The following is a 25,372-nucleotide window of genomic DNA, read 5'->3' as shown; positions in this document are numbered from 1 at the left end:
ACTTGCACCTGCTCTGATTTTCACTAGTTAGATCTGATGAGTCTCCATGTGGTTCAAAGAAAGCAAACTAAGAAAGTTGTAAAGACACTGAAAATACAGAAAAATTACATTATGAATATCTTCAGGAAAGTGGAAGTGATAACTTTCTCCCACAGCTGTTCTTGTTTCCCTTGTCAGTATGTCTTCAAAACTCCAAAGCCCACAACGACAGCTTGTGTCTCGATGCTCTGTGCTGCACAACAGCTTCTGGAGTTCACAATGTACGTTGCTCAATGTATGTTGTATGGTGCTCAGACACCAACCTGTTTTCTACAGACAGTTTGGCTTTAAGGCTGTACGTATTAGTGATGAGTTGATGAAACAAATGTAAAATATCAAACCCCGGAACCTGCAATAGCTTTTAAACTCGGACCAGAGTGGTTAAGAAATACAGACAGACTCAGTGCTTTTGTTTGCCAACCACAAGAATAAATAGAAAAAATTCTCAGCCGTGCAGAAAAATCTTTTTGACTACCAAAATGACCACCTACATGAAAGTACCAAAAATACGCAGTGCTGGCCCTTCTAGGAATTCTTGCTTGCTTCCTGTAATAAAAAGGTCACTTTACTGGTGCAGTCAGCTTTCCTTGCATTCTGAGAAATGATGCTTATCCTGTATTAAAAAGATGAATGAATTATTTCTCTGGCTATCTGCATCTTTAAAAAGATTTTTCTTTTATATATTAATTCTTCCCTCCCTTTCTCCACGTGTTTTATGAAGTTGTTAAACAGCTCCTCATGGTTTTTCATGGAGAGCGTGCTAGACTGCAAGACATGTTCTGAGATAAAGCAGTAATCCATATGACATCGAGTGGACTAAATGAGCATATGAGGAGTGACCAGGATGAGAATGATGAATCCTGAGAAGATCAGATTAGCAAGAATAGGCACAATTCTGAAGTCAGCCAGAAAACAGGGAGGCACATCTTGAATCTTTGTAATGGAAAAGGAAAAGAAAACCCATTAATAAATGCTATAGAATATACATTGCTATTATTTGCTAACACCATTCCCTCCGGAATTCTCTATTTTAGGAAAGAAATAAAACTTCTGTTGGGAAAGCAGGAAAAAGGCAACACTACTTTTCAGTGTCAGAGCACTTCTGGAGCATGTTCTGGATCTAAAATTCTGTCTTAGACATTCTGAAGGCTGCTGTGCCATTTATAAATAGGTTCAGACCAATAGAAACTGGTATTCTTACCCTGTTATCAAAGCCTATTGCTTCCTGCACTACTTTGTTTTTAACAGATTTGAAGCAAAGAAGACAATCTTTGTAAAATAATTATGTGGGGAGCGGACAGGAAAGGACAGCTAAGGATTTTCTCACAAGTCTTAAAAATTTCCTAAGCTCTGGGCTGAGCTAACATTTCCACAAATAAAGCAAAGTTTATTTTCTAACAGAACTACAAATTCAGTTGTAATCAACAAAAGGAAGTAAGACATCATAAACACAAGTGTACCAACAACACAGAGGCAGCAATGAAATTCACTGTCAGGGAGACAGGAAAAGAAGAAAAATGGAAAAGAAGCCAGAAAAGAGAAGGTGGAGACCTTTTTCTGGCACACACACTGTTGTATACTTGCCAAAAGATGCAGCTATTTTGATCACACAGTAGGTGAGAACACAAGAATATGAAAAGCATCCTAACTCTCATAAATGCAAGCTGAGAGCAGTCTCAAATAAGGATGGAAACACCATTATTTATCACAGTAAGTAAACAGTATCAGTAACTTAAGGCAAATAGTTATGCCTACTGTTCCTTCTGCAGTGCTTCTGAGAGGCCAATCTGTGTTTTTGAACAGAAGTCTGGCTGGGATTGGGAATGGCACCTTTATGAGGATTTTTGCACCTATATATTGTGCCAATCTGGACACCTGCAATCATCAAGGCCATGATCCTCAGGATCCTCTTGAGTATCAGTCATTGCCAAGATGAAATTCTAGCATACCCTACTGCTCCTAAAGTGTTCATCAAAAGGGGATGTGATTTAATCCTTGCCAACTGTTCCAGTTTTGTACATTTCTTTTACTGAAAACTATCCTCCTGTGTTTTGTCCTAATATAATGCAGCACAATACCTGTAACCTCCTAAGCAGTGTACATATCAATTTGCATCATATCTACCTGCGGCTTGGTTTAGGATTCCCCATGTCTTTGCTTGTATTCCTACTGAGGGCAGTGAACTACATTTGACTTGTGCCAGCACAAAAACATGGAAACAGCTTCCAGTCTTTAAAATTAGAGAAACAGAAAATACTTAGTACTGCTACTTTGGACAGGATGCAATGCAGAAAGAAAATGAGTAACTGTCAATACAGCCTGTGGCATGATGTGACCAGAAAATATTCCACTGCTATTTAATTTTCCAGAAGGTGAAATTACTAATGATTCCAGTAGGGCAAAAATATACATGCACTTATTACTGTCTATGAATTTGAGATAAACATTTCTATTGGCAAAAGCAGTTTGGGATGGTTGCTAAAATTGGAACTGCAATCATGGAGCATAGGATGAAAGAACAAATGTCCATTTGCCAAAGAAACACTGAGAGCTGAAAGAAACTCAGCCCCTTAACCTGAAACATTCCGCTTCTTTGCATCTGCAAGAACAACATGCAGGAAGTTGATAAGCAAGATGAATCTGTATGACACCATCACATCTAGAATAAAAAATCTGGTGTATCAGTTCTAATCCAGTTACTTCTAAGCAATCACTGTTCTCTATCACTAGCTGAAATACTCTGAGAAGCAGTAGTTATCCTTTGTGATTGCAGCAGTTATTTTCAGTGCTAATTTTAAACATTTTCTTGCATAGGATGAGCAAAATTTTACATTGAGGTAACATACTCCTAAGAGAAGATAGCTGGCACTGATTTACAACTTCGTTTTACTATGCAACAATGCCCCAGTATGCTACTACTACAGAGCCAACCAGCTCTATAGCTCAAGCTCAGAGGCCCATATTTAATCCAGGAGTTTGGTGGTGTTCCAATTTGAACAGTATCATTCATGGTTTTGCTAATCTTCAGAATTCCTCCTAGCAGCTGAAAATCTTTTAAAATCCTTCAGTAAAATCTGACAAAGGACATCAAAGAGCATGTTCTATTTGTAAAGGCTAGAACAGCTGAAAAGGAAGGAAACTGGTCATAACTTTCCTCTGATAACAAAGAGTTGATGGAAGAGGCTTTGAGGTATCAAATTGTGGAGACTATTTTCAGGATAAGTGAAGACAAGAGAAAGGTGTAAGGCTGTTGCAAATTTTAACTCAATTGTTTCTTTAGCAAATATTGACACAATTCAGCTTCTGGATGAACATTCCCTGAAAGTGATGCATCCTATTTTTTTTACTGTTAAGTAAAGCAACATAAATGATTACAGTGGATTGTTCTGATCTTCGCATACCTGCAAAAATAATGGCAAAGCATGTGTATGCAATTTTCTCTCTTTTTCCAACTGAGTTCAGTAGCTTATTTATAGTGCATATATGATAGTAATGTTTAGTGCAAATATACCCAGAGACCAATTGCTTTCTCTGTAATTTGGAGAAGAGTGCTATTCAAAATCACTTCGGCTCATGAGAGACTATAAAGTGAGATGTTCCTCATTCAACACCATACATTAAATTCTTCCAAATATTCCAAGGGAGCTGTAGCATATCGGAGCTAACAGGCAATATCATCTTATCCAAAGATTATTTCTTTATGCATCCTTTGCAGTCTTATCCGAGAAGATGAGGGGAAATCAGATGAAGAATACAGCATACTGAAACAATACCTACCAATCACCAATAATTTCTTATAAGAAGAAAAAAAAAAAAGACTCCAAAGAAGGCAAAGACAGCTTCATACTTATTCATATTATCTAAGAAAGTAAAAGAAAATAGAAAATCATAATTCATGGAAAGAGGATCTACTATAGCCTCTAATTGGTTATGCCTCTCTAATCACAAAAATCTGAGGTACTTTTAAAAGCAACTACTTTTTAGAAGGACTTATTAAAACATACTGCCAGATAACCATCTTCCTTCTTCCTTCTTCCAACCTCCTCCCATCTTCCTCCCCCCCACAAAAAAAAAGCCACCAAAAAACAGATAGTAAGCAGACTGATTCCAATTTCATTACTCCAGCTAATAGGAATCTGGTTACAAGTAAGCAAGATAAGGATTGTTTGCTTGTTTTTTCTTTCTCCATAAGAGAAAAATCCTTTTCTTGTAATAATTTGGAAAAAAAAAAAGAAAAAACAAAACTATTTTCACTATTCAAATAAATCCATTAATCTTTCAAGAATCTATCTCCAAGAGTCTTACCTCAGCCGTGGAAACAAAAGAGTCCGTCGATGCAATGCTTAGTGTATCTCGAAGGCAAAAATCATCCGTGTTATCCTTTACAGTAATGTCTGTATTTTTATCTTGAAAAGAAATTTAAAAAGAAGAAAAGATAAATAGAGTTCTCTGATAGCTTAATAGCTTCAAGCTTTTTAAGTATATTTCATATATGTTTTCATGTAGTACTTCTATTGGAAAGCACAACATCGTATTAGTATGAGAATACACACTTCTTCGACCTGCTAATATACATGTACGAGTGAGTTTTTTTCTGTCTTTAAAGGGGACTTAGAAACATCATCTGCATGAAAAGGAAGAGATAAAAAGTTTTCCAGGGGTTTTGCTTTTTTCTTTGATGAACCTCCAAAGATCTTTCTACCTACATATTCTACTTTGCTATATTGATCTGGATCCTTTGTTGAGTATTAACTTGGCTGCATCGTGTAACAAAGGCTCAGTGTTTCAGTATCAGGAAGTACTATTTAAAACAAAAAAGCTATTAATAAAAAAACAGGCTTCAGCCTCACTTAAATTTTGTTTCACTGTCCAGTTCTCATGCCATTTTCTACTTGATGGCTTTCCAGCAGAGCCACAGAAGTTTTCAATCTTCACTGTATCCTCTTTTTCCTCTTTTCCACTGCAACATCATATCCAGCTGCACTTCCTACAGCATTAGAACTCTTGCCTTGAAAATAACTGATGTTTTATGCTTAAAATGACCTGCAATACAGTTTCTCTCAGTTTTCCTTTATTTTATTCCCAGATGTCAACTGCAGCACATCTTGCTAGCATACATGGCTTTGTTTTCTATATAGAAACACTTTCACTGAAGGATTAAATTCATGAGCCAGTAAGTCAGACTTTGGCTTGATGTGCCCCGTGCTGCATTCTCAGTAGAGCACAGGCATTTATTTTGGGTTACTTTACCTTCAGACATTACACATGTGCTGCTAAAAGTCTGTTTTATTTCCAGCAGTCAACAGCAACCAGCTACCCAATGTCATCCAGATCTGTTGCTATGGCAATACTTTATAAAAAATGCTATTACATCGCAAGTGGCCTCACGCCAACTTACTGGAATGGTTTACTCATCAGTTGAAGTGCTACAATTCACGTATCTTAACTATTATTTCAGTGGTTGTTATGGTTTCATTTGCTATGGACTTGGAATGACAGGTCAAAAAGTGTACATAACAGCAAATATCTGTCTTTGAGACTATTCACCAAGGCAAAAAATTGGTAAAAGTCTGGGCAAAGACTTCACTAGATGCTGCTGCACTACACTGAGTTAGGCAGACTCTGACTTGTAATTGCAACTTCACTAACTTTTGTTTGAATATCTTTGATTCTCAAATCCTTCTTACAGTTTAGTCCCTCTTCTAATCTCTCAAAACAAAGAGGAAAAGTACAGCAGCATCCGAGTTGATTGAGAGTCAGTTGCATGTTGGAATCTGAAAAGCTGGAACAGAAAACCAAACTGTGGTCTGTAAAGCATTTGCCTGCTGTCTGGTAAGAGCAGACGGGTAAAATGATGTTTCCTCCTCATTTCTACCCATACTTGCACTAATATCCCTCTGATAATAATTAATGCTTTTCTAATACTTCTCTTTCACATTAGCAGTTGCTGAAATTGCAACAATACTTTTAAACACAGGGCTGTACAGCCCGGCCATGGATTTTTCCACTGAGCCTCTCATTTTGGCTAAGATGTTCTCCATAATAAATTTGCAATTAAAACAAGAGTTTATACATCTCATAACTAGAAAAGCTCTCTAACACCTGGTTCAAGTGCAATCCAAAGAAATACTGTTTTTCCTGACATTTCCAGTCTATAAGCAACATGCAACACTTACTTCATGAGAAGTAAACAGCTCTATTCATAAGTAGCAACATAAATTACAAACTCTTATGAGAGTAATGCACGTGTGATACTGTTAATGATGTTACTGATGGCTTTAATCAAGATGTTAAGATAAGGACCCAGGCTGTTATGTACACAAAGAGCAGTTGTCAAGCAGTCTCAGAGTCAATCCAGTCTCAATCCCATGAAGTCTCTGCCACCCGTATAGGGAAGATCCAAGTCCCAGCTACAGTTAAGTTTCATACCAACTTTATATGGTACAGTGGCCAGAAATGTAACGCACATCAGGTTAGAAGAATGGAAGAAAATAGCCTATGTCAGTGAGGGATTCGATTCCTGCTCAAATATGTTTTGGGTCAGTCTAAGAAGATGACCAAAAACATATCTAACTCCAAGCTGATTCGTTACCCTAACCAGAAGGATGCAGTAGTGGGGAAACAGGATGAGTAAAAGAAAAAAAAACAAGAGTTACTCTAAAATTTTTACTCTAGTGAACATTTCTAATTAACTTTTTTAACCAAGGCTGAATAACTCACTGTGGTAACATTAGGCTGTTTGGCTTTTTTATTTAAAATCAGAATATAAATAATTTACATTTGCTGAAGGAGTCATAATTCCAAGTTTCCTAATACGGGTTTAAAACTTTTACCTAGCCAAAATCTTTTTAAATGTTTGCTGAATATGGATAATTTTCCATCCCACACACATACAAAAAATCTTTGTAACAAAAAGGCACAAAATTTGCAGGCTCTGACAAAATATTTATTCTTAAAAGTTTGCGAATAATTCTGATACTTGGACAAGTGATATGCCCATATAAATACACGTTTAACCAAAACAAACAGTCCTGGTCAGCTACTGATGGCTACCATAGCTCCAATACTGTAAGATACCTTAGCCTTGCAGGTGCTCAGTGAAACCCAATTGCACAGAAAACACACCATTGTGAAAACAGTGGTGTGAAAATTCAATTGCAGCTGGAGTACATACCAAACAAGCACCAGGAGAACATTCTTAGACACAAGAACATGAAAAAAGAGACAGCAGCACAATGAGAATCCTGGAATGAACAGCTGCAAGAGGAACCCACCCACACGTGGCTGCATCTGCTGGTACAATCATCCCAAGTTTTTACGTAGACTAGTAGCTGAAAGAAAGGAATACCAGCAACTCTGTGAGCTTCAAATATGCTTCACTTATTTGAGAAGCTGGGAGTTATTTAGAGTTCATTTATATTTGTAAAGAGGATGAAATGGAATTTCAGATGTGTTACTGACGACAGTAATTGCCATAAAGACTCTAAGCTGTAGTGCTTTAAAATACCTAACTGCCTGTAAAGTTAGATTAAGGGGATTCCAAAACTCTAAGAATACAGAGTATGGCAAAAGCCTATGAAATTAACCTCAGCTTTATAAGATTATGCAAACAAAGGTAATGATAACAATAAATAATAATGTTAAAAAAAATAATTATTAAAAAAAAACAACCAACCTTAAACCAAAAAGCCACCATCACAAAAGAAACAAACAAGAATAAAAAACACACAAAAAATCCAACCACCTCATACCTATAACGTACTACTCTGGGATTCTTCTTTGTTTGGTCTCTGGTAGGTTCCCAAGCCACGACAGACCAAAAAATTAAATTCCTCAACTCTCAAAATAGCACTTGACCTTAGAGATGGAATTGCACAGAAATCAGCTATTTAGCATTCATTTGAGAAGAATTCACCTACAGATAACATTTTCAATTCTGAAAAGTGTATACATGTTATCTTCTCTATTACCCCAAGTGAAAAGTGGTGTGAGTTTGCATGCAGCAGCTAAAAAAGGAAAGCACTTATCTGCTGACAAAGAATTCACCGAGAGTTAAGGAACCTAGTTCTGAATGCTACCAGTAAAGCCATGGCTTCCTATTGTCCCTCACCACTTGCTTCAGCAGAACACGATGGGAGGGAAAGCAGGATGGGGAAGAAAAACCCCTTCTGTGAAATAATTACAGCCAGCTCCTGGGATAGATGCTGGAAAGGAGAAAACTCTGCAGAGAAATTCACCTATGAAAAGTCAGGGTACACCAAAAGTAACACGTTCCCTCTGCTCTGCCAGGCTACCCCAGACAGCCACTGTGTTTTGCAAAAGTCAGATCCCTTGGGTGCGTGGCTTCACGCCTAAGCAAAGGAATTACAATAATTACAATAATCAAGTTGAAAAAGCACAGCAACATGAATTACACACAATTCAATTTCAAAAGAATGTGTTGCTGTCTTAGCTGGATCACATGCAGCAGTGTTTTGTCAGCACTGTTGCTGAAGCATCAGAGGCAGCTTTATTTACATTTATAAATAGTCATAACGCTGACAGTGTTGACTGAATATTCTTTAAAAAGTCATCAGTCCTACCAAATAGTTACAAATGCATTACATGAAGTCTTCCAGGATTCAGCACCTAGAAGGCAGTGGATTTTTCTACTCACTTTAAAAACATGACAAGAAGTAATCTCTACCTCCCGATGGAACTTTCTGATGACTGTCATACAGCAGTTGTTAAAGTTTGGCCACGGACAGAGCAGGGTGACCACAGACCACTCTTGACTGAACAGGTATCATTAGGTTCCTCATTTACGTTCACCAGTAACACATATATCTGCATGAGAAGGTGCTTATAGCTGGGGGCATTTCACTTTACTGGATATCAACAAAGCTGCTATTGCCTAAAACACCTGCCTAGGTGCAGTCACAACCCCTGGAGTGTTCAAGAGATTTGGAGATATGGCAGTGAGAGACATGGCGAGTGGGCATGGTGAGGCAGGGTTGATGGTTGGACTGGATGTTCGCAGTGGTCTTTTCCAAACTTAATGATTCTATAACTCTATATATTAGATCAAGATTTTCTGAAAATATCTAACCAACTCCTGTACCCTACCAGTATGTCAGCATGCATCAGCAAAACATTTCTTGCCATTTTTTGTCAGGATTGCTTTGATGCAGACCCAAGCACGCTAAGCAAGAGCTAATCAGAGATGCATTTAAAAGAAAAAAGTAAAAAATATCACACTCCAGTGCTGATGGCCGCCCACTTTGACTGCTGATTTGTGTCTCCACCTCCAGCAGGCTCTGTGGTGAGCATACAACTTCTGCCTGCCAGTGCCTGACAAGGAGCTCAGCCACCAGAGCAGTGGTTCAATGGAAGGGAACAGCTTGGACATGGGACAGCATTGACTACTGGGCATTCACAATTTTCTCCTCATACTCATAGATCTACACAGACTTTAAAGGCAATCTTTGGCCAAGCTAACTAGTCGTCTGATTATACCCTTCTTAACAAATGCCTCAGTAGTTTTCAAGCAGACAACTGTCTGGAAAAAGATGAAACTTGCCTAAAACAACCTTGTAATCTTTAAGAGATTTTCCACATACTTCAGAAAGAAATAAAAGCAATTTCCAGAACGTTTGAAATAATTTGGTTATTTTCAGACCTTTGTGATATTGACTTTGTCCATGAAGTTCAGTAAGCATGTGATGGTAAGCAGATAATAGATGTATAAAACAGAGCAAGTTGGCTGCCGCTTGTACATTCTAAAACAGTAAAATCAAGTGCCTTGAACGTTCTCATCTAGCAAAGGAAAACACAGCACAAAATGCCTGTCCAAAAGTAATCACTGCAGTCTAAGTAAACATCAAGTGTACCTAAGACAAGAATGTTAGTATGGTTTATTTCCTGTCTATCAGACACAGCTACATTAACACGGGTCTGATGCTCTGAATTGCTGGTAAATGGAATTATTCTTTCAAAACTTAGATTTGCTAAACAAAACTTCCACAAATTTCGTAACTGAATATTCTCTGATAGTTTGTTTTTTTGTTTTTTTTTTTGAAAGGTCGGAAATTGATAATCAAATTTCTTGTTGTAAAGAATGTGAACTGAGAAAACTTTCTGAATAATTGTGGCATGCTTTATTTTAAAATCAAAATCTCAAACTTGAAAGACTTCACAGCGTTACAAACTCTCCATGTCTCAAAGAAGAGGCAAGATAAACACACATGGTGCTAAATTGTTCAAATTTGAACTTTAAGAAAATACAGAATCACCTAATATGTACTTGATAACCTGAACTAATGCATCGTACATGCTGACAGCTCAGAAATCAGTTTAGTAAATATAAAACAAATGCTTTCTATGCCTAAATCTAATTCTCTGCCTAATGTGAATCTAAGTGTCTGAAAAAAAATTGAGATTTATATTCTGTATAAACTATGTCTCACTGTTAAGTCTCTGTCCATAAAACTTATTTTTCATTTCTTTGAAAATGTAGACTTCGAAAACACAAAACAAAGTTGTCACCACATCCCCTCATAGGAGCACTCTGCTCTCCTGTAGTTCAGAAGGCATACCATCTATTCTGGCCATAGCAAAGTCTAGTCTGAATTCACATGATGCTTATTTTAAAACGTGGGCTGTCCACTGAAGATTTATAGCACAGCACTGTGAAGATTGCCAGATGCCTTAGTCATCAGATTTGAACGTCACTGCCTTTTCTTAGTTCTTCACATCTTAAAAACAAGCACAACCTGCCACTATTTTTGCACATGCACTTTCTGCTGACAATAGAATGGTCTGTTCAGTCGCATACAGTGTGATACCACATTAACTCACTGTGATGCAGAGCAGATTCAAAACGTAGCACCATGTTTAAAGGAGAAGGAAATACAATGTTAACTTTGAGGTTTATATATATAGAATCAATTCATTTAATATGTTTCCTACATCAGAGGCATCCATAAGCAGTTTAGGTAGAAAAGCCTTCTCACCAGACTTGAAAGCAGTCTCAAATGTAAATGAACTTGTCCCTTTGGCCTCTGTCTTAACATACCTGGGTAAATCTAACAAAATTCTAAAAGAGAAAAACCACAACAAGATATCTGCACAAGTTCATTTCTAGTGGTACCTCTCACTCCTTTTCCTGGCTGAAACTTTGAAACGGTCTGCCTTATGACATTCTTTAAATAGCTTTATATAAATTTTGTATACTAGAATACAGACTATTTTGCTGGACAGTCTAAGGGTATGGGATCATCCACCATGTTCTCTTTGAAGTGATGTTTTAAACACACGATTGTTGGAAAGGTTTTTCTTTAGCCATAGTATTATGCTTAAGGGATATTTGCATTTCAAAGTAAGAGAGAGAGACTGACAAAAGGAGCCCACATATTCATTTGTTCTTACGTTGAAAGAAAAGTGTACTGTCTAGCAGTTGGTAATAAAAATGTATTTTAAAAGTACAGAACACTTTGCTCCTGAAATGTGATCACGTTAAGATGCACGTGATCAGCTTGTAGGACTGAAGGCAGTGATAAGAAAGATAGGTGGGTACGTTTTTATCCCAGTAATAGGCATTAAGTTAGGAAGACAGAACCAACTACTGCTGGCACTCAGTCAAGTAAGCGGCAATAAAAATACTCAAATACGTATTTTTTTATTGGGACTAACAGGTTCTGTATTAAAAAGCAGACTGCCTCAGGGCAGAAAAATGTTATGGTATTGTGCAGACTGCAGTGAATCTGTTCTGGAACACAACTGACTTCTGCCAACCCAGTTTCACACAGCATTCTCTTCAGGAACCTAAATTAGCAAGGTACACATGTAACTTCAAACACTAAGATTTAAATAATATCTGAAGTACCCCACAGACTAAGGCCTGTTTATATTCCTCTTGCTCTGGACAATAAGAAAGAATTAGACAAGTATCCTTAAAAATTAATACTGAATAAAAAGTTCTTCCTCTGAATTACTGAGATTGTTAAATGCATTAATAACGACACCTGAATTAACACCTGAATTATATTTAACAATCGGTGCTCCCGACCTGTGGCACTCAACACTGCTTATCAGCTACTCCAGCATATGTAGTTCAAGTTGCAAACTAGTCAATATATTATTTATTCATCATTAATTAAAAATAAAGTCTGAATTGCATCTGTTCTTTGCGATCTGGAAATACTTACATGTTTGCCTTTAAACTTTTGCAGGCATTTCAGCATGTAGAACAAGGACAGCTTTAAATAGCAGTAGAGAGAACAAAGCCTCGTGTGATCAGCATGTGCTCTTGAATCAGATACTCCTGAATCAGATACTCCACAGCACTTTGCTACGAACAGGATTATTAGGTAAGATGGGACATTGTGTACAGAGCAGACATACCATCAAGTAAGACGGGCTTTTCATAGTTCAATCTCAAAACCACAGTTCTGTAAGATTCTGTAGCTGAGCACATGAGCAGATGCGTGACTGAAAACTGATAGAAAACACAAATTTTACTCTCCTTGTTGTTCACAGCACCTTTTGCTACAACTTTCCACAAAAGTAGGTATACCCACACATATGGGTTCAAGTTTGAAAAGAAGGAAAGTTAAGACAAAAGTTGAAAGAAAATTCTAAAAATGCCTTTAGGAAAAGAAATGGTCTCTGACTTAATGCGTAGAGAGACTCAAACAGAGCAGGCACGTGGGGTAAGAAAAATAGTTCGCTCTTGCATGTGTGCACGCAGTGTTTTCATTGCAACCTCTTGAACATAAATTGAAGGTAAAATTTTAGCATCAACTACCTACTGAATTGATAGAGGAGCTATAGCACTGAGAACTAGATTTGCTGATTTTGTATGATTCAGTCAATATCTGATCTTGATATTACGCGTTTTTAAGATTAAGCTACCAAACTAACAGATCTGAAGTCTTCTTAAACTGAACTGTCATTCTGTCTGTATCTCTCTTGCCCCATCCCTCCTTTCATTTTCCCCAAGAATGTTTCAGACAAGCCTCCCTTAAAATAGAATTTAATGCAACAATAAATTACTTCTAGTTGAAGTTCTGAAGCAGGAATTAGGCCTGTGGGCCAAAACGTGTTCTTGATCATCAGTTTATATAACCTCACACTGCAATACTCCAGCCAGAAAAATAAACACTTCTCCCTCCCCCACAGCTTGCCATTTGTCTGGTATAATTTTTCCTGCCTCTGGAACATTTGTATTCAGAATGTATATAAACACAGAGACTTCAAGTGTATATACATCCTCTTTAGTAAGAAAAAGAATTTGTAAATTCTTAACTTGTTAAGAATATCACAGAAGAAAAGTGGTATAAAAAAAAAGGAATAAAAATAATAATAAAAACAACCAACAGTGTGACTTCCTGCTTTTGGAAGGCTGTTTCCACTTATTTCATATTTACCAATCTTCAGAAGTATTCAAAGTGAAGGCAAGATTTAAGAAATCCAGTCCTGATGTGGGGTGGAAATGATCACCTTCCCTTAAGCAAAGAATAGGAAGATATGTGTGAAAAGGCAAAAAACAAATACAAACACAAAAAATAACCAGAGAAGTTACACAGAGAAGATACAGATGTGAATTAAGCAGGAGAACAGGCAACAGATAAAATGTAAGAGGAACAGATAACACACGAAGGCATTGCAGACAATGAGTTTTCAAAAAAGCTGAAGTATGAAAGTGATAAAATACTGAGTGTTGTTCACAGCTTTTCACAACAGCTGGTGGCACAAATTAAAGGCAGCTTAATGTAAACTATTAGTAAGGGCTCCATTGTTATCTAACTACAGGCAGCAGGAATGAATCCTGCAACAAACAACTGATGAAGAGTATGATAAAGAATTATGATCTATTGGGGATTGCCAGTAAGTCCAGAGAACACGAGAACCCCACTCCACCTTTAAAAACGAAGTGCAGTTTTCCTGAAATAATCAATCAGCTTGTAGATAAGTGATTTAATTAATATAATAATTTAATTAATTTAATTATTATTAATAATAATAAAAAAAGAAAAGTAAGAATTGATGGAAAGATTTCCATAAAAATGTGGGCTGAAACATAGGGCCACATTTTCATTAAAATAAATTCACAGATTAAAAAAAAAAATGGAAAAAGCAAAGGGATAACGAGGGAACAAAGTTCACTACAGAAGCAAGACACTTAAGCCAGCTGATTTTAAGTTTGAACAAAATGAGTCACAGAAGAAGTTTATTAAGCGCCTAATTTGTTTCACCACTTGATTAGCTATTTAGTAACAGCAAATGAATGCACAGGAACAACCTGAGCTACAAGAACCCAACAATAGGAACAGCTCAAAAAATAGATGTGTAGTGAAGTGATTGTTCTTTGGTCATATTGTAAACACAATATTGAAAACACAACCAGAAGGACAGAAGTTATCAGGAGACAGAAATTATGTCACTGTAAGCCCTTATTTTGTCTGCATCATATGAACTTTATACACTAAATTTTGACCAAAATATTCAGAAAGAGTATATATTGAAGCTTGCAGAAAGCTATGCAGAAAGCTATCCAGTATAAACACATGTATGCAACAGCTTTCACACAAGGAGATGCGAGGGACTAGAGTTTAACTGAAATGTGGAGCAATAAATAACAGTCACAAAGATTTTGTGTATGCACAAGAAGGTTGAAAAGAGAAGAGAGAAAGGAACATATCAAGAGATTTAATTATAAATAGCAGGGAGAAAGATTTATTATATTTCATAGCAACTGCTCCCTTCTTACCAGGTGGATTTTTTTTCATCTCATTATTTTAAAATGATAAAGGTGTGGTAAGTCATAGCTATAAGACATTGTGAATGCTGAAAGCATAAAATGATTAAAAGGGATGTTCAGAGGTCCGATCTGAAAACAGATGGTCAGAGGTAAACTTGGCTGTGGCAGCCTCTAGCCATAGTCTGGAAGCCAAGAGTTCTGCTAAAGGAAGGCTCTTTTATATGCAGTCTATTCTTAAACGCCTTTCAAATCTACTGCCAACCTCTATTGGAAAGTATTGGACTACACGTACCTATCATCTGACCTGTTCAGCTGTTTTGATGTTCTGCTTTGAATTGTAATGCTCTCCTTACTGTTCAGCGGTAAGTATTTACCTTAAAAGCAATGCCACAACGTTCCACATTACGTGTTTCAATCAAGGAATGTTTATACACTTATTTAACCATTTCAGCAGGTTGTGGGTTTTAATTCAAACTTCAGTGCTGGGTGGATGAAGAACTTTGACCCGCCACAAACCAGCTTTTAATTTCCAATAACCTTCTGTTTATATCATCATCTCATTTCTGTCTATAGAGCAATATATAGTCTAATCCTTGACAATATGAATTGTGGTCAGACAGTCATCACTGACTTTCATGGTTTGCTCTTCTTGCAAAATGAAAGGAAACACCAAATAATACCTAACTAAATATTAAAAATATTTTATTCCGATATTTGTAAAAAGCCAATCTAATCTTTTTTTGAGGTTTACTTTAATTACGTTATGCTCTTCATTAATTACAAGATGATTTGTTATTTCATTAATGCATTCTGAATGAAGATGAAAAGTTATGAATGATGAAGCACTGCCTGGATAACCAGAAGGAGGCAGAAAGCTTGCGTTAAGGGGAGACTTTAGGGAAGAAATGATTGCAGCTGCTCTCATGTTGTCAGGAAGAAGGAGAAATAATGGAGAAATTGTAGACAGACTTTGTATTTAGACACTTTCTGATCTTACTTGAAGTATTTTCAGAAGTTTCTAGCCACATCACCCCAAACTAACATACAATAAGTGATCTCCAATGTTGGCTCTGGTACAGTAAGAAAGATTATTCTGAGCCACTGCTGAGAAGATTGCAACTAATATATTTACTGCGTTGTGAAAAGGCATCTGAGCTTCCGCTTTTAGCAGAAGCACAAGCATGCACTCCAGGTTATCAAATATCAACACAGAAATACAGATTATCAAACACTAACCTTTTCAGTACTGATAACTTCTGTGCAGGTCCATTCGAAACTGTTCTGGCTTTCAAGCATGATACTGCTAAAACTGACAGAATATTGCTGAGAAAACCAAGCATTATGATCCTTTGATACATTTCAAGCTTGCCGAAATACTTTTGTTTACAGTTCTAAATTGAACCTTTAACTACCAGTTTCACAATCTCAGCCTTTAGGGACTTTTGGGTGAAGAATTTTGCCAAATGCAATTTGGAGAGGAAGTGTTACTAGTACTGGCCAACGATGCCTTTAGAGCAAAGTCTAAGATATTACTGATAGTTGAAGAACATCCTCTACAATTCAGATATCTGTGATATCATGCATCCAAAATGACAATTTGGTTGCAGCACTGAATTGTAATACAGGAGAGGTCACAGCAAAATGCAGCAAGCTTCAGCAGTTACTGAACTTCCACAAACTATGAGTGCTAAGTTGAATTCAAAATCTGCATTTTTTAAAAAATAGGATTGAAGTAGCTTTTCTGGGCTTGCTCAAACTTAGTGATATTACTTTCATTTATAAAAGATTTCTTGGGAAGAATGTTTCTCCATACACTAGAAAAAAATATTTGTATTTCTCCAAGAAATTAAGAAATCACGTAATGTAAATTTATCTTCAGGGAACATGAAGCAAACAAAATATTCAACTGGTGATAAAAAGTGAAACCTTGGAAATTATTTTATGGTATGTGCTACTAGGCAGGACAACTAAGTGAACTGATAAAAACTGCTGACCTTCTAATTGGTGCCTATTTGAGAATTAGAGACAGAAATATTTCTTGTGTGCAACCAAATCAAGTATGGTACTCTCAAAGTAAATATTTTCATTCATGTTTTATAAGCAGGAAGGAAAAAAGCAGGCCTCACGCATTACTAACAGCAAAGCATTACAGATGTCTGTGCTGATTAAATATATAAAAATGATTCTTCAATAGCTTTGTTGATTATGCACAGGCTTTCCTGCTTAAGAGCAGCTAGAGAAAAGGGTTCTAACACGCAGGTTCTCCCAAGCGTTTTGTCACTAGGTTAAAGGCTGTGCTCATTCTCTCCCAAATGCCAGGCATATCTTGGAGTGTGAGGAGAAAATTAAAAAAAGAAACAGACATACCTATCATCCAACAACACAGACCTTCACGACAGATCTTTTATTAGTTGTAAAAGGGATGAACAAAAAATTAAATGAGCAAATATTAAGTTAAAATGTAATTAATAAAAATATATATATTACCAAAAAGTTTAGGGGACAGAATACATACAAGTCACCATTAGCTTCGGTGTTAGCATTTCTTTTTGCTGTTAAAATCAAAAGAACAGTTTTAAGAATTAGGAATTAAGTACTGACAAGGAGCACTATGGTGATGTGAGTTTTCTGTGAATTGCCTTCTTTCTGATTCAGAGTAGCTTATGCCTCCCCCAGGAAAGCCAGCTTCTGGGCTTCTTAGTCCTAGGCTTCATTCCTAAGAGAATCAATCAGCACAAAGCCAACAGCAGCTTCACACTACGTATTTCTTTTAATTTCACATCCAGAAATTCTTGTGCTTTAGAAATCATTTTTAGCTTGCTGGTTTCTATGATAATTCTAAAAGTCCAGTAGGGAGTGTGATCACAGTGAACACAATTACATTCCATTATTTTATCTTTTTAAAATGTAAATCTTATCCAGGGCTGTATTTATTTCTAACTCAACAATAGGTTACTGAGTTGAAAGAGATGACTTGCAATTAATAACAGAATAACAACCTGGCAGAAATCTACCCACAAGAGGCATTTATTTAGCAGGTGTAAAGTTGAATATTCGACTAGAGCACGCAACCACTTCAAGTGATGATTGCTTGCCCTGACAAGCCATCTTTCACCTGTCACAGCAAGCAGCAGAGAAGTACTTCAGCTACATCATGAGAGAGACTAGCTGCGGTGACAAGTGATTGTATTCTAACAGTATCCCAGGTAACTTGCTCCTGATTCTCCCACGTAGCACATTAACACTAGCTTCCTCCAGAAGTCTATCTCTCAAAGCATGCTGGCAAATTGTTTATTACATCAGACAACTTCAACTAGTAAATGGGATCACAAAAAGAAAAGCAAGCTTGTGGTCTGAGACAGATGTCAGCAGTGTGTCCCTGCTTGCAGCGTTCGTTCCTCAGTCTTCCACAGTGGAATGTGCTGACGGTACACGGAGCTACACAGCAATGGGGACCTTGGGGACTGGTACAGCTCACACAGCTGTCAAACTATTAGGCTTGGAAAGTAAGGAGCCCAGAATTTAGAAGAACATCAGTCAACAACAGCACTAACTACTTAGAGAAAATTAGACCCTGGGAAGAACAACATTTAAGGATGTTGAAAGGAGCAACATCTCTCATGAGTAAACAAGTAGGGGGGGGAGAGTGGTTTCAGTAGCCCCAGAGGTTTGGCCAAATATTGTACAGAGAAAACTGAAAAATTAAAAAACAATGGGTGATTTTAACTTCAAAAATTTCCCTCCGGGCCGGATTTGGAGCTCACTGTAACTGAAGCTTTTGTAATAAGGAAAGTCAGATGTTTCATAGCAAGTCTTTTGATAACACTTGATAGCATCTGCCCCATTGCCAGAGTCCTGTCTCCAGCTGTGGTTAATCACAAGTGCTAAAAATGGAGAAAACTGAAAAAAAAAAAATCATGACATATAACCAGAGGGAAGAAAAATACAACCAAGCAAACCAATACAGCAAAGCATTTTTTGGTTACCTTTTAAAGAGAACAAAGTTTTTTTCTCAGAGGTTGATGAAAGAAAAAAAAAAAAGTAGCAGTCGTAATGCTGGACAGTCAAATGCCAGAAAGACTACAATGACCATCTAAGCCCCACACCCATCCCTTTCTCTCAAAAGGACACAAATCTTCCCTCAAAACACCATTAAATAATAACAATAAAAAAGAGCAAAACATCTTTATCTAAAACTCTGGAATATCCTCAACACATTTTAAGGCAAGCTTAATTCAGAATTTAATTTGTTTCACTTGAACAAGCAGAAACTGGATATAGTAATGGTGTTGACAACCAGGCCTAAATATTGCCCACTATCACATAACTTTTCCATGTGTAAGTAGCTATTCAGAAGAAGCAAGTCTCCTCTCAGTATATTCTTCAGTGAACAGCTAAACACACACGACTTAAACCTGTTATGAGCTTGTCTCTTCAAAACACGCATCATTTATACGGCTTGTTTGGAGCTGTCTAGTATTTCCTTACCTTCTGAAGTATGAAGAACAGAACTGGTACACAGTATCCTAAAGCCACATAGAAACAAGACTGTATCTCTGCAAATTCGCTGATACTGTCCTTGTCACATAGTTAAAGATTAGTAGTGTTTGTTGAGGTTTTTTTCCCCCTATAGCACTGTGCTGGTAGCTTACATGGATTGCGAAGCATAATTTTCCTATTTATTTTTTAATATCTCCCATGTCTGTGTGCAATCCATACTTGCCCGTATTCAAACACAAAAAGATAATTCATATCAGTATTACTAACCCTTCCTTTTCATTGCTCAATGCTTTTAATGCCCTTAAATGATTACTTTTCATTAGCTCCAAGTCACGTGAACAATTTTATCATCAACTATAGTTGATAAAATTACAGTGTTTGACCACAAAAATACAAATTTTTCTACAAATCTTCTCCTTCATAGTGGGGCAGATCATCAACAAACGTTCAAGTCAACAAGCTAATTCTTATCATCTACTGCATGCGATATCGCTTCTCAAAATTGCACATCTCTCAAAAAAAACAAAACAACCCACACAGTTTGAGAAAAGCTAATTCCCAAGAAATCATATCGACTGGCACTAATTACAGCTTTTATCATCTGAGGTAACTGAACAGTGAATTATTAACTCCATTCTTTCATCGGCATGACATTTTGGGTTGTGCCTTTTCTTTCACCAGCCCCCTCCCCCTTTTTTTCTTCCTCATTCGTAACCCTATTGGCAATTTCCCCATCATTTGCAACATCTTCCTCTTTCCAAGACAGATGATCAGTAAGTGATGGATTAGGGTGCTTTCTTTATCCAGCTTCTTTCATAAGTTTTAGATGTGAATTATCCAGGACTACCATTTCATAAGAGAGTTATACAAAGCTTTGAAGAGAAGTGAAATAAAATGAGTATTATATGTTAACATACACATTTTAGAGGGTGTAAGGGCAGATCTGTTGAGAGCTCATTTCCTTTCACTCGGTTACCAAGTAAAAATTAAAGGAAAAATAAAAATGTAAGAAAGCTTTGTCAATTCTCCCAAGCACAGTTTTCTAACTTTTCCCAGAAAAGTTATCAAAAAACACTCATCTTAGAAATACCCTTCTTCAAACATTCACACATTCATATCTAGTAATCATATTTTACAGGAAAGTAAATTATCTGTCAAATTGTGAGTGAATAAATGTTTCTATATCTAACAAACAGGGGACAAAACCATCCTCTGTATTAAATCTTTTAAGCGCCACTAAGTTTAAATAACTTTCTGCAGAAGTGATCCATTTTCTGCTATTATACTTGCTGTTCAAGTCATGAATATACAGTAATGATGAAAAACCCAAATCCAGAACACTGAAGCACTGCTCACTAAATTAATTCTTTACTTTTTTGCCCTTACACGTCCAGCCCAGCACAATTCTTCATTTCTTCACAATGAAAATACTGATGACATGTACTCAGGAGATCACAAATGATTTCTACTAAGAACATTTGAAAATAACTGAATGGTCTGAGTATTCATGGTAAGAATAAAATTATCATATCTTAAAAAAATCACATCACAATTTAAAATACTTCCAGGGAAACACAACAAATCAACAACTAAATATACTGAGCCCCTTGAATTCTATTTTATTAATCTTGCCTGAGGACAAAAGCTACAAATAAGTTTCTATTTTAAAAAGTACACATGCTGCAACTTTATTTATGGCTTATGGCTTCAGACATCAAAATAAAACATCCAAACACTTTTCTGCTTATGTATGTTTACAAGTGTACGCAGTCAGAGCAGAAAGCCAGCTTTGATCTAATTCTCACCTTACTCAGATCTGTATTTAGAAGTGCAGAATGATGTGAAGGCAAAGAGATGAGAGCACTGCCACCTTGTGCCAGCCAAACCAAAGCTCAAGCCTAACAAACAAGACTACAAACTAAAACTAATCCCAGAACATGTTCCGCCTTTGAAGTCTGGCAGTTATTTGAAATCAGATGCTTGATACTGAATTATGAATGGGTGCAGTGATATCAAGCTTTAGGAACACCTTCAACCAATTCTTTAAATAAAATCAGCATGTCTGGCAGCAATTACTCTTATTAGACTTGCCGTTACAATATCCCAAGTTTAGTAACTCATACCTCAAATTTCAATCTCTAAGGACGAAAGCTTTGAAAATAGGTATCTTCTTCTGACCTTCTGGTTTCATTTTATTATGGGCCAGGTAATTTTTTTTGTTGTTGTTGGTTTTTTTTCCTTTCTTTTAAAGTTACACCAGGCTACACAACTAAAATATTCAGAAGACATATGTAGCAGAAATGCTAAGCCACGGCCTGAAATGGTGATTGAGTACCTGGTGGGAACACAGGTCCAACTCAGGGGAGCTAAGGTGTAAGCAATGCACCTAAGTAACCAGAAGGGGTGAAGCCAGGATCAGCTCCTTCCCAGACCTCATTTAAGGGTTGGCACTGGAGGTGAGGCTCTCTTGTAGGAGATCGCTGCTATTATCATTGTACTTCTCATTCTATTATAGCATTACAACATATGAATCTTTTGTTTGAAATGCTCTCATACAATTATGCTGTGAGAAGAGGGATGTGTATTTTTACTACATAAGTTTTTAAATACCTGAGTCAAGATAAACCTTAGAGAGTTGAGAAGAATTCTGAGAATACTTGCATATACTTACAATTTATGAGCGGGAAAAATCCTCTCAGCAGTTCATTCTTATTTAAAATACAAATACTGCTTTAAGCTTTAAATAATGATGTGAAAGATCTGGAATTTATTCTGTTTATTAGCTCTACTCAGTGGATATTTCCATGAGTTCCCTTCACAAGAGGCATTAATACAAGCAATAAAAACAAAACAGTAGTACTCACCAATATCATTAGTCAGAGAAGCAGGATCAGAGGTCCCAAGGGTGGCCTCAAACTCCTCCTGGAGACGATAAGCTCTTTGAAGCAGGGATTCAAGTTTATGGATGAATTCAGCACTAATAATATCCTGCAAGAAGACATTAGATTTTCCATTTATTTACAGTCTATATTCTTGGATTTAACAAAGAAATCTTTCTCAGTCTTTAAAGAGCTCACTGTGTTTCTAGTGTCACTGTTTAAAGAGCCACACTAGTTTCCTATGAGCAGCACAAGGACTCTGTCAGATGAACACTTCAATATGCAGAATACACACACATTTCTAAAGATACACATACTTGATTCAGTAATAAAAATAAAACCTAAATCTTTAAATATTTTTATGCTTACTGCAGCAGAGTGAAAGCTGTATGGGTGTATGTTTATTTAAAATATTTAATCATTTAGTCCACGAGAACAAAGAGTTACAGATAAAGTTCAAACATACTATTTGTTAACATTCACAAATAATCTTTACCAAGACTATCATTTTTGCTAAGCAGATTTTCTCTCACACCTGGACAAGAAAGATGATCCAAGAGAGAGAGCTAGTTAAAGAAATGCTTGGTAACCTGATAACAGAATTACTGTCCAGAAGTAAACATTGATGCAGCAGCAAATGACAAGAAATACATAAAGCTACTTTTTTTTCCCCAACACTAATAAAAGAAAGGGGGGAAAAAAAGTTGGATATCCTTCAAATGAACGTTCTTTAAAATTGCTCTTAGTTTTGGCGTATGCATTAGAAGTTTATAAGATCCAGGTAGCAAAAGGCAATGAATTGTTTGGACAGCAAAAGTAGATTAAATATACTCACTTCTACACTTTCTTCTGCAATTGCATCTCCTGCTCCCAGCTTGATGGAACTACAGCTTGCTTCATCTTCCACTTGCCTGTTACGGAAAGTTAATGCCTGCTCCCATCGACGCAGTGCTTCTTCAAAGAGCTCCATACCTATAGGAACATCAGGAATGCCTCCATTCCATCAGGCACACAGCTCTGGTATGTATTCATACTTCAGAGTCATAGGAAACTATATAGATAACATGCACGATCACAGCAGAAATGCAAGCTTTTAAAACAGCCATCTGATTTTTTAAGATGAAGAAACTCACAATATGGTTAAATCAATGAGGGCTGTAGTATTTTTTCCTATTTACATGTAAGAACAAACCTATAGCTTACTACTGCAAATATACGTTTTGAAAATACAGAATTTTGATTTTCCCAACACTAGATTAAGTAGATTTTCATTAATTTATGGAAATGCTCTTAGGTGCCCACAGGACACTGAAAAAAAAAAATACAGTAATATTATGCAGGTGCCATTTTGTCATGAAAACAATTATTTACTTTCATTACTGGTAGATGCCGAATATTCTGATGATAACCTACCCATCAAATATAAGTTTTCAGGTGTAGTGACTGGAATATTAACAAGCTTAATATCCTCTTCATCTGCTTTATCCCAGGAATTAGAATTGGCACAAGCACAGCTGTGACAAGAGGTGGCACTCTGAACCTGAAAATAAATACATTTTAAAAACACCAAGATTTAGAAGCATTTATAACAACTCTGTTGTTATATAGAGTATCCTTAAGATTATGTTCCTACTAGAGTACATTATAGTCCAAGTCTTATCTACAGATTACCTTTTAAAAGATTTTAGGAAAGCACAGTTATTATCAGGCCACGTATAACTGTTTCTTTGGAAAAACACACCCTAGAATTAACAGCAATGTTCTGGAAGTCTGCACTGCTCTTCTAAAATATGAAAGTAATCATTGATTTACAATATTGTCCAAGTAAATCTGACTGTAGATTATTAAAAAAAATCAGAAAATGTCTCAAAAATAAGTGTCTAGAGTGTTGTAAACCCACTTCCCAGTGCAACATTAAAGAAACTACGCTGTATTAAGCTTCTTGCTCTGTATAAAGTTTCTAATTAGAGATGCTGATCACTGAAACAAAGATCATCTGCACCATGTAGAACACACACCATAGCATCTACAATGCAGCAGAGGCACACAAGGAACATTCATTTATTTCAGTATTCTGACTAGGGGTTCAGTGGTTCTCACCTCTGTTCCTCTTTCTATCACCTTTGAACTGCACTAAGCTCTCCTTCCTATGGCATTTGTGCTAGTGAGTTATATAACTCTAGAAGTTTTTGAGCGTTTTTGGGACTTGTTGTTCCAGACTGCAAGTTTAGGAGGAGCTGATGTGGCTGAGAAGGTCTCTCTATCTCTCTACATTCAGGCTTTTCTGGTACTCTTGTGTAAATTCTAATGTTTGGAGATTCAATCCAACTCACTAATCTAACAAGAAAGCATTCAATCTTGATTTATTACAAGTGATTTTACTGCCAAGTCAGTAAACTCACTTCACTCACTAAAAGGTCTAAAATGCATCAAAGCTGTGTGTGTATATTTACATTACATATATATACATATACCCAGGAATGTATAACTGAGTGCAAGATACAAGGGGAATCCTGCTTTCAGCTGCACTGAATAGCATAGTTTTGGCTCATTCCATCTCATGAACTGGATTCTTACGAAGTTGTTAGACACAAGACAGGAAAGGTCAGAGGGACAGAATGAATGGGCTGTCCCATTTACTTTACAGTTGCATAAAATCTCTGACAAAAACTATTTTCACAATATAGAAAGTACAGCAGCTTCTTCCACAAAGAGGTGATCTGCTCAGTCAGCCCCTCTATCCTTCAGAGGCAGCGTATACAGCTTACTCAGAAAAGTTGTTTCAGCTCAGGGAAACCACTAGGTGTGACCCCAATACACATTGACACTGAAATGCCTTAAAACACTTCTACTTACTGAGACCAGACTCTGAACTGAACCAGAGTATTTACTGAAAAGCCCTCCATTTGCATAGATACATGACTGTGATCCTTTTTCCTTAGCAGAGCTCAGAGAAAGAGTCAAGTTTTGTCGGCTACTGGAACAACTTGAACCTGTTAGATACAACATTTTCAGTTTGAAGAAGGTTTAAAACTAGCAGATCTTATGTTAGCAAGAACTAGCAAGAACTGTTTCCAGTAATTTCAATAAAATCCAGTTCAGAAGCAAACAGTTATTCTTTCACTTACATTTCTATGTTAGAAATTACAAATTAGAATAGTCCGTGTCCCTGACAATAAGCATGCATTTTAAGCATAGCTTTTCCCATTCCATA

The 25,372-nt window shown here is 36.6% G+C and overlaps 1 protein-coding gene and 1 long non-coding RNA gene across 4 annotated transcripts in view; one reads left to right on the top strand and one right to left on the bottom strand.

Annotated features, from left to right (window-relative positions):
* Window positions 1-25,267, top strand: part of LOC128072686 (uncharacterized) — a 29,171-nt gene extending 3,904 nt beyond the window's left edge. The window contains exons 1-5 of one of the 2 annotated variants that reach the window (XR_008202403.1): window positions 10,817-11,659; window positions 12,249-12,386; window positions 20,674-20,789; window positions 23,033-23,178; window positions 25,104-25,267. This is a non-coding gene — a long non-coding RNA (uncharacterized LOC128072686). Of the gene's footprint in view, window positions 1-10,816; window positions 11,660-12,248; window positions 12,387-20,673; window positions 20,790-23,032; window positions 23,179-25,103 lie in introns of those variants that run through there. The other variant, XR_008202402.1, reaches the window with a different exon arrangement.
* MIGA1 (mitoguardin 1) overlaps window positions 1-25,372 on the bottom strand; it is a 34,505-nt gene that overhangs the window by 6,397 nt on the left and 2,736 nt on the right. For both annotated transcript variants that reach the window (XM_052666749.1, XM_052666750.1), the window contains exons 4-8: window positions 25,015-25,151; window positions 23,572-23,698; window positions 22,994-23,130; window positions 22,144-22,267; window positions 4,345-4,445 (exon numbers count right to left, since the gene is read on the bottom strand). In XM_052666749.1, coding sequence (XP_052522709.1) covers window positions 4,345-4,445; window positions 22,144-22,267; window positions 22,994-23,130; window positions 23,572-23,698; window positions 25,015-25,151 — 626 coding nt within the window. The remainder of the gene's footprint in view (window positions 1-4,344; window positions 4,446-22,143; window positions 22,268-22,993; window positions 23,131-23,571; window positions 23,699-25,014; window positions 25,152-25,372) is intronic.

The sequence above is a fragment of the Tympanuchus pallidicinctus genome, unplaced genomic scaffold (assembly GCF_026119805.1).
Source record: "Tympanuchus pallidicinctus isolate F22 unplaced genomic scaffold, pur_lepc_1.0 scaffold7, whole genome shotgun sequence".
Classification (NCBI taxonomy): Eukaryota; Metazoa; Chordata; class Aves; order Galliformes; family Phasianidae; genus Tympanuchus; species Tympanuchus pallidicinctus.
This window is presented reverse-complemented; position numbering and strand designations above follow the sequence as displayed.